The following is an 8711-nucleotide window of genomic DNA, read 5'->3' as shown; positions in this document are numbered from 1 at the left end:
TTTTCTTGATCCGTCTACCTATTGATTCTCAGTTTTCTTTAGGTTTCATTTTTTTCTATTCCGTTGTTAATTATTGGTAAATTATTTACGTTTACCAATAACGATTATATAATGACATCGTTTTATCGGCCACTGGGTCACCATCACTTATTGCGCGGCTGCAGGTGGAGGCGTGCGTCACCTTCTGAGCGAGGGCGGAGAACTTGAGGACGTTGAGCGTCTCGTCGAAACAGGAGGAGTTCTGGTTGATGTTGACCACCATGGACACGCGACCAGAACCACAGAAGAAGAACTGCAGGAAGTGGGTGAGTTTGGACTCCCTGAAGGGAACATGATGCTGGAACCTGCAAGGAGAGCTCAGAGTGAAGCGGCCGTGCTGTGGAGCGGCCAAGCGGACGGACGGACGCGGATCATACTTGGCGTTCTGGTTGAGCCTCATGGCGCTGATGCACTTCCCGAGCGTCAGCAGGGAGCCGTTGATGTTCCCCGCCTCCTTCAGCCTCTCTCCGGTGTTGTGGGTTCTGGAGCAGCGCTCGGAGCCGGCCAGGTCGCACAGAGCCAGCCTGCAGACGGAAACACGAGTCAGACGGAGAACGGCGGCCCTGCAGGAGAGCGGAGGGAGGAGGACTTACTCGCTGATTCCGAGGACTCTGGTAACTCCGACGTCGTGGATCCGGAGGATCCTGATGGAGAAGATGCTGTGGCTGCGGAAACAGACGCTGCGGGTTAACGTTCACATCTCTGCAGGCTTTTGGAAACAGGAAGCGGCGCTGACCTCCTGCTGGACATCTGGTTCAGTCTGGTGGCAGACAGGCTCTGGTTCCTCCTCCCGATCTTCATCACTTTGTAGGCCTCCTCCGAGCTGTCCACCTGGATCCAGCGCAGGTCTGACACACAGAGCTTAGATAAACACCGACCACAAACCAAACCATTCCGCCTCTACCTTTAAAAACTAAATAAAAAGCTGGAATATTTCCTCAGAAAGTCAAGCTTTTTATTTTCCAACAAGCTTCCAGTTTAAAATCAAGCCGATTTCTCTGCCTTCTTATAATCAGACTCTGTGGTTAAACCAAACTTTATGAAGCTGGTGAAGATTCTGAGTCATCCGGGCCATAGTCATTCCAAAGAAGTTAAAAATCAATCCACTGGACTTTGTTTCCTGTCTTGTTACCTTTGTTAATCGTCTATGTCTCTGAAAGGGGGAAATTGTTTGCCTGGCTGAATAGGTAAAGTCGACGGTTTCCCGGTAGAGGGAAACATAGACAGGTATGGGGCATTGCAGGCTAACAAAGAAGCTAAACGATCCCCATTCCAAAGTGGTGGACCCGTTCATCCGTTTCCATTTGCATGTTTTCTAAACAAAAACAAGGCTTTGTTGGGCTGCTTGTATAAAACCTGAAACTCAACGGTATTTCTGACATTTTGAATTGAAAAATCTTCCTGGATGGAAGAGAAATGTCTTTAAACTTGGAAACAAAGTCCAGTGGATTGATTTTGAACTTTTTTGGAGTGACAAACATCATGAAAGACAGCGCCATGTTTAATAAGACAGCAGTCAGCCAATCAGAGAAGAAACGCGGATTACCTTTGATGAAGGAGTTCCCTTTGACGTCCTGAGACAGACGCAGCACCGTCTTCTTTTGCTGCCCGCCGGGAACCTGAACGCCAAACAAACCAGAACAGAATCAGCTTCCACTTTAACCCCTTCATGCCTGAACCTCAACTCAGCTGCTCATCAACTAAACAGGTTTATCATTTTGGTTTTAATTGTTGCTGCTAATCAGAAGTTAGATTAAATGCAGGTTATTCATTTCAACATTTAACCTGTTATTAGTGTAAATCTAGATGTTAATTAGTGAAACTGGCCACTAAGGAGTAAACATTTTAAAATGACAGCTAGTCTAGATTATTTTATTGATACTGATGAGGCTTCAAACATATATTTCTGCAACCAATATTTTAATATTTCAAGTGCAGCTCATTCTGATGAAGCTGCCAGAGGAGCTGATAGCCCTTTGTCTGCAATGAGACAAAAAGATGCTGGAGATGAAAACGTTTTAAATCTAATCTACAACACCTGTGTTTGTATGGAGTGAATTTATTTCCATAAATGGTCATTTAACCAAAAAAAATGCAACCAACGTTGAAACGTTGAGGAAAAGTGTTTTTCCCAGATATTTTCAAAGATAAATCTTGTTTTTTACTATTTTTTCTTCAGATTGTTCAGATTTCTTACATCTTCCAAATTTTTATATTCATTAAAAAAAAGCAAATTCATTATTAAAAAATTGTTTTACAGATGTTATATTTTCAAACTTTCTGTCAGCTTTCTGTATCATCAGATTGAGTTTTATCAATTATTCTTTTTTTAATCCCCTTTTCTAGAGTAGATTTTCTTCAGTTCTGGGGCGGGGCTTTCCTCTTTGAGAAGTTAAGACGCATTTCTATTGGTCTGCTGGACGTTAGCTACATTTTGATTGGTCAAGAGTGAGAATTTGGATTTGGCTTGAAGGGAAGAGAAAGTTAAACGGCGTTTGAAAAGAACGCAATTTATTAAAGTATATCTGAAAAAGAGAAGTTTGGAAAAATGGCTAAATAAAATCTTAAAATGAATAAATCGATAAACTAAAATCTACGATAAAATAAAATTCTATTTTAATTTAGAAAATGTGTTGCAACAATAATGGATCCAATTCACGCCATACAGGCGAGGAGACATTTATGAAAGAAGTATTAAATCTGCAGAAACAAGGACCTGAGAGAAAAACGACGTTTTAAATGCAAACAGAGTGAAAATGAAAATGTTGGTTTCTGGCAGGAACAGCCCTCCATAGTTAATCCGTTACCTCACTTTTTGTCCAGTGTTTGAATTTTATGCTGCTTCTGGATAGCTTATGGATACGGGAGCTTTAACCCCACGCAGTCTTTATTTGGAAACTTTATCACTGATGTTTTTTTCCCTGCGCTTCGTTCATTACGTCCCTCTGAGCCTACAGCGGGTCTGCTACCTGTTCCAGCAGGTCGTAGATGTTCTCGTTGTAGATCTCGCAGAACGAGACCCAAACGGAGAAGCGAACATTTGAAGGAACATCCAGACAGAAGGAGTCTCCCTCAGGAACGCCGTTCATGCTTCCGTCGCTGCTGATGGACGAGCCTGAACACAGAAGCAGGAGCAAAGCTTGGCCTCTACACATTGGGATCTAATAGAGGAGATGGTTTTGGATTTCATGGAAACAAGTGAATGTTCGGGATACGGACCTTCGAGTGGAAGGGATTTTCCTGCCGTCAGACTTTTGTCGCTCTGCAGACAGAAAGCAGAAACCTGTGAAGCTCAGAGCTCAGTCTGCAGGATGATGCTTCATCTCCTGCCTCACCTCCTTCAGCTGCCTCAGCAGGTTCCTCTTGCTGCTGATCTCCGCCGCCTCCTGATCATGAGTCAGTCTGCTGAAGTCCCTGCAGCGCTGAGGCTTCAGATCGCTGCGGCCGTACAGACGACCCTCCATGCTGTTGAAGATGACCGCCAGAGACCGCGGCAGCAAGCCGGAGTCATGCTCCGGCCCTGAGAGAAACATGGATCAGAGGGAGAGACCAGAGAAGGACTAAACGTCCAGGAAGCGTGGCGCTCACCGAGGAAGGTGAAGGTCTTCCCTGCGTTGGTGACTCCGTAGGTGAACACCAAGCAGTTTCCTCCCTGCAGGACGTCCTGGACCAAACCACGAACCGAACCTTCGAACACCGTCCTCTGACTGGCCTCAGGACCGAAAACCTAAACGACACGAAGATGTGAGGACCACAAAACGTCTCCCGAGCCCTCTGGGCGCCGACGCTGCAGCTACCTGTGTGAAGGTGAACCTCTGAGCCGTCTGTGGCAGAGACCGGTCCCCCTGCCTGCTGGGCTGACACGACCGGGGCGCCTTCAGGACCACCGTGTTGGAGCCTTCCATCGACACGCAGTCCTGCAGGAGAAACACGGCTGAGGCACGGCGAGACCAGGAACGTTATGGCAACTACAACATTTATTCATTCAGAGTAGAGTCAGGCTGCCAGCAGGGGACAGCAGAGCACACTAGTAATTCCTTAATACTGTTATCATTATTCTGTCGCGTACAAGTGGCTAAAATGAGTTTTCTCCGTAGTGTGTCTGGGCTCTCCCTTAGAGGGTCCTCTTAAGAGTCCTCCCTGAGTCATCCGGGGAGGACTCAGAGTAGAGCTGCTTCTCCTCCACATGGAGAGGAGCCAGTTGAGCTGGTTCGGGCATCTAGTTAGGATGCCTCCTGGATGTCTCCCTGGTGAGGTGTTCCAGGCACGTCCCACCAGGAGGAGGTCCAGGGGAAGACTCAGGACACGCTGGAGGGACTATGTTTCTCTGCTGGCCTGGGAGAGCCTTGGGATTCCCCCGGAGGAGCTGGACCAAGAGGCTGGAGAGAGGGACGTCTGGGCTTCCCTACTGAGGCTACTATCCCCGCGACCCGACCCCGGATAAGAGGAAGAAGATAGATGGATAGATGGATGAACTCATTAATAACCGTGTTTATTTATCTATATCTTGGGGTGATTACTTTCTTTTTTTTTTCTTTTTTTTTTTATTCTCTTTATTGAAATATCACATAATCATAACAAAGATGGTTACAATTTTTTCCCTTTTGTACAATCTGTTTTTCTATTCAGTACAGCTCGCCCATCGAACATAGGAACAAACATAGAACCTGAGGTGTTTTTTCATTTTTGTCAAGAGTAAAGGGGGTTGTTTGAAATGAAATAGACAAAGTTTCAAAAATAATTGAAAATTGATTCAATTAGATAAAGGAAGGGCACCTTGAAGAAATGTACGTTTTCCATAAATTCCAATTGTCTTCAAATTTTGATTTCTGTAACCTGATGGAGAAAGTAATTCTTTCCATTATGAATATTTTGTAGATGATACCATACCAGTCCTCGATGGATGGGCTGCCTGGTTTTAGCCGTTTCTTGGTGATTGCTTTCCTGGCTGCTACACTCAATATTCCAAATAAATATTTAGTCTTTGTGTTTGTCGATATTGAGTGTGATATTCCGAAAAAAAGTTCCTCCCAGTTAAAATCAGTTTTTGATCCAAATATAACTCTTAGTTCTGTGCACATTTTTTGCCAGAATACAGATACAACTGGGCAACCCCAAAAAGGTGAAAATGATGGGCTTCCTCTGAGCCACATTTCCTCCAGCAGCTGGATGAGCCTGACTGATGGGAACTCTGGGCTGGTGTAATAAAGTACCTACAGAGATTTTTCCAGGCAAAGATTCTCCATGAGGTTGAGTTTGATATCTTCCACTGAAACTCACAATATTTAAGCCATGTTTGTTCAGGAATAGTCTTGTTTGTCTCTTTGTCCCACCTTTGTTTGATATACATTGTGTTTGTCAATTTTGTTTCCTGTAATCCATTATACAGCCTTGAAATGGTTTTGAGTCCAGAATTCTTTGCGTACGCACAAACAAAAACTTTCAATAATTCATTATCAAACACTTGCTGGACATTTGGGATTAAGTTATTTATATGGTGTCTTACTTGAAGGAATCTATAAAAATCCCTGTCCTTTAATCCAAACTGTCCTTTTAGAGATTGAAAGTCACTCAAAATGCCCTGTGTGAAAAAAGTACAGTATGATGTGAGACCTTGTTCAGCCCATTTCTTAAAAGTCACATCTTGCTTATTTGGGGTAAAGTCTGGATCATACGGGCACCACCTTAGGATCTTAATGTCCTCAAGCCAGCCTCTTTTAGAGGGGTCATTACTTTAATTTGTCAGTCAGCTGGTTCCTTGTGATTTCAGCATTTCCATTAGATAATTAATTCATTATTAGGAAGAGATCAAAGTTCAGCACCTGGCAGACAGTAAGCAGTGTTTGTTTCTGTTACCTGTGACTCGCCGCTGTCGCTCTCATCTGCAGTGAAAGGCCGAACCCTGAGGTACACCTGCAGGTTCTCCGTCTGTGACTGCACCTTCACAATCAGATTCATCATCATCGTCATCATCATCATCATCACCTCCTCTCCAAGGTCACAGGAGGACTCCAGCTCTTACCTGCGCCGCTGCAGCATCCAGTTCACCCAGCAGGTTCCTCCTGAGGTCCGCCACCTCCACCGGTCCTGTTCTCGTTGGGATCCCAGGAAAACATGACTCCATCATCTCTGCCAACAATCACAGCCTGGAAACCGCTGACCTTTGGGGGAGGATTCAGTTCACAGAAACACTCAGAAAACTGAGCCCTGGAGATAAACACCAGGCTGTTTGACACGCCGATCTGAGCACTGAGCCCAGCTGATGATTTCACCTCATCTGATGTTGAGCTCGGAGCTGTCAGATGAGAGTTTAAATACTAAATCTTTAAAATGAGACGGAACTAAAGTGAAGTTTGGTTTGGGTATTTAAATTAGTTCTGATTAACCTGAGCAAAAGGTCCAAAAAACAACCAAACTTTCCCAGCAGCTACAAAAAGCTGATAAATCCGATAATTATTAAAACAGAGAAGAAAAATAACCCTTAAAGAAACGTTATGATCCACCGCTCTCTGTTGTTAGCATTAGCTACTTTACGCTAAGTTAATCTTGCAAAGCTGTTTCAAACGTCCTCGATGAACGAAAAGCGCAGATTTAACGCATGAGTTACTTACATACAATCGATGCTGAGGGAACAATGAAGGTTTCCTGCCATAAATCTCTAAATTTAACATAAGAAGCGCAGATAGATGCAGCTAACCTTCAGTTCGGCTGTTGCAAACAATACCGCGATCTCATTTAAACTGCGACCAACCGACCAATCGCAGAAGGAAACGTCACTCCACTCCCTAAACTGACGTCTCGCGAGATAAGAGTCCCTGCACGTTGTCTGTGTTTTTATTGCCTTGTATTGTTGTTTTTTTTTCTCTCCTAGTGGTGGCATTTTATGTATGACCAGCTCTACCATATTTAAAATTAAATACAGAAATAAATAAATGCGCAATCAATAAATAAGCAGACAATTAATTGCCCCCAAAAATACAATAAACAAATAAATGTAGGTAGAAATTAAATTATAATAATGAGAATAAAACAGACAAAAATATTATAACATGCACATAAATAAATACTTAAAAAATAAGCAATTAATAAAGTTGAAGATTATAAGGGACAATAAATAAATAAGGTAATTATTACAAAGGCAAATAAATAAAAAAGTTAATTAAAACAGATTTTTATGTCTTTATGTCTCACTATAATTAAATTTCTATCAACATTTATTTGTTTATTGTATTTTTGCAATTCATTGCATGCTTATTTATTTATTTATTTTTAAAACTGGTAGAGCTGTTCCTACGTAGTATTTTACCTTTCACTGTGCAGCTTTATTTTTACGTTATTTCCTCCCTTGGTCTTCTCTCTCACCCACTGTGGGACATTAAAGCATAGCTGATCTTATTTTATGGTCTCGAGGGAAACCAGGTTGACATAAGGTTTAGTAAAGACAAAATGCTGTAGATTTAAACGCTAAAATTAGGTTGACAGAAAAAGTGTTTAGATTAAATAGGAAAAACTGTGTAATTAGGAAGGGAAAGTTACATATTTTATTAATATTCTAAAGTAAATAGTTTAATATTATAAGTGTGATAGAATATTAAAATAAGATATCAAGGAAACAGAAAAACAGATTTTAATAAATATTCACAGAGATCTTCATCGTGAAAATAATCACAATGATAATAATGGATGTCATTATTCTGGCTGTTTATACCAACAGGTTTATTTGATGGAGGGTTTTGTTTCTGTTTATGTTTAGATTAATTTAGTTAGTTTGAAAATTGGTGTTTGGTTTGGTTTATGTCAACTAGTCTCTTTTGTGTTTATTTGTCTGATTGATTTATTGCTGTTTGTCAAAATTGTCTGAAATAAATTCTTATTCATGCATTTAAATAATGCATTATGTTAAAAAATAATTAAGTTATGGGATTAAGTTTTGTTGATAATTGTACGATTTTGAAAAACCCTTGAGTTTTAAACCAGACGTAATGATGGTAGTTCAGCCAACTAGAGGGCAGCAGTAATGCAACTAACAGTTATTTGGATCATTGCAATAATAATTATACAATAAGTGTAGGACCCAATTATTTTTTGTTAATAATTAACAAAGTTTCTTATTTTTGTGGACAATCTAGTTTATTCTACTTTATTGTTTGATATATGTTTTGAAATGTTCTTTTTTGGTTATTTGTTTCTGATTAATTTGGGTGAATTATTTTTATAAATAGGCTGTCCAAGGTAGGACCAGCATGCATCTGGGTGGGGGTATGGCTTTTAACCAACGCAAGAGAAGCATGGAGGAAATGTTTGTCCTTTTCTGTTTGCTTGCCTGAGTAGAAATAAACTAAGAAAACTGAAGACATTTGCCTGCTTAAAATACTTGTCCATGGTGCATCTGTGGCCTTTGTGGGTTTCTTTTTTTTTTGTATGTGTGTGTGTCATCAAAGCTAAGCCACAACACAGAATAAATTGGGCATAATTGAGGCAACTCATTAAACAAACTTTCTTCTTATCAATCGTTTTTTCTAAGGAAGTATCTAAGAAGAATTTTTTGGTTTTTTCCCCCCTTTATTTTTGTTTTGTTTATAAATATGTCCTCCTGAGCTTCACTCTCCATCCAGTAGGGGGCGGTATTACGCACCAAAACGCTTTTTCCAACCCCAATTATACCTCAACGG

General features: G+C 41.3%; 1 protein-coding gene across 1 annotated transcript in view; it reads right to left on the bottom strand.

The window, feature by feature from the left end:
- LOC107098465 (kinesin-like protein KIF20A) overlaps positions 1–6805 on the bottom strand; it is a 30330-nt gene extending 23525 nt beyond the window's left edge. Inside the window, exons 1-13 of the mRNA XM_015396178.1 lie at positions 6651–6805; positions 6062–6200; positions 5896–5979; positions 3837–3956; positions 3628–3766; positions 3375–3559; positions 3259–3301; positions 3009–3154; positions 1586–1658; positions 776–887; positions 633–704; positions 417–563; positions 182–344 (exon numbers count right to left, since the gene is read on the bottom strand). Of these exons, the coding sequence (XP_015251664.1) occupies positions 182–344; positions 417–563; positions 633–704; positions 776–887; positions 1586–1658; positions 3009–3154; positions 3259–3301; positions 3375–3559; positions 3628–3766; positions 3837–3956; positions 5896–5979; positions 6062–6166 (1389 nt within the window). The 5' untranslated portion in view covers positions 6167–6200; positions 6651–6805. The remainder of the gene's footprint in view (positions 1–181; positions 345–416; positions 564–632; positions 705–775; positions 888–1585; positions 1659–3008; positions 3155–3258; positions 3302–3374; positions 3560–3627; positions 3767–3836; positions 3957–5895; positions 5980–6061; positions 6201–6650) is intronic.
- Between the last annotated feature and the right edge of the window lie 1906 nt (positions 6806–8711).

This window comes from Cyprinodon variegatus, unplaced genomic scaffold, assembly GCF_000732505.1.
Source record: "Cyprinodon variegatus isolate N-32 unplaced genomic scaffold, C_variegatus-1.0 Scaffold779, whole genome shotgun sequence".
In the NCBI taxonomy this organism is placed as follows: Eukaryota; Metazoa; Chordata; class Actinopteri; order Cyprinodontiformes; family Cyprinodontidae; genus Cyprinodon; species Cyprinodon variegatus.
Note: the sequence above shows the minus strand (reverse complement) of the source record. Positions and strands in the feature narration are given on the sequence as shown.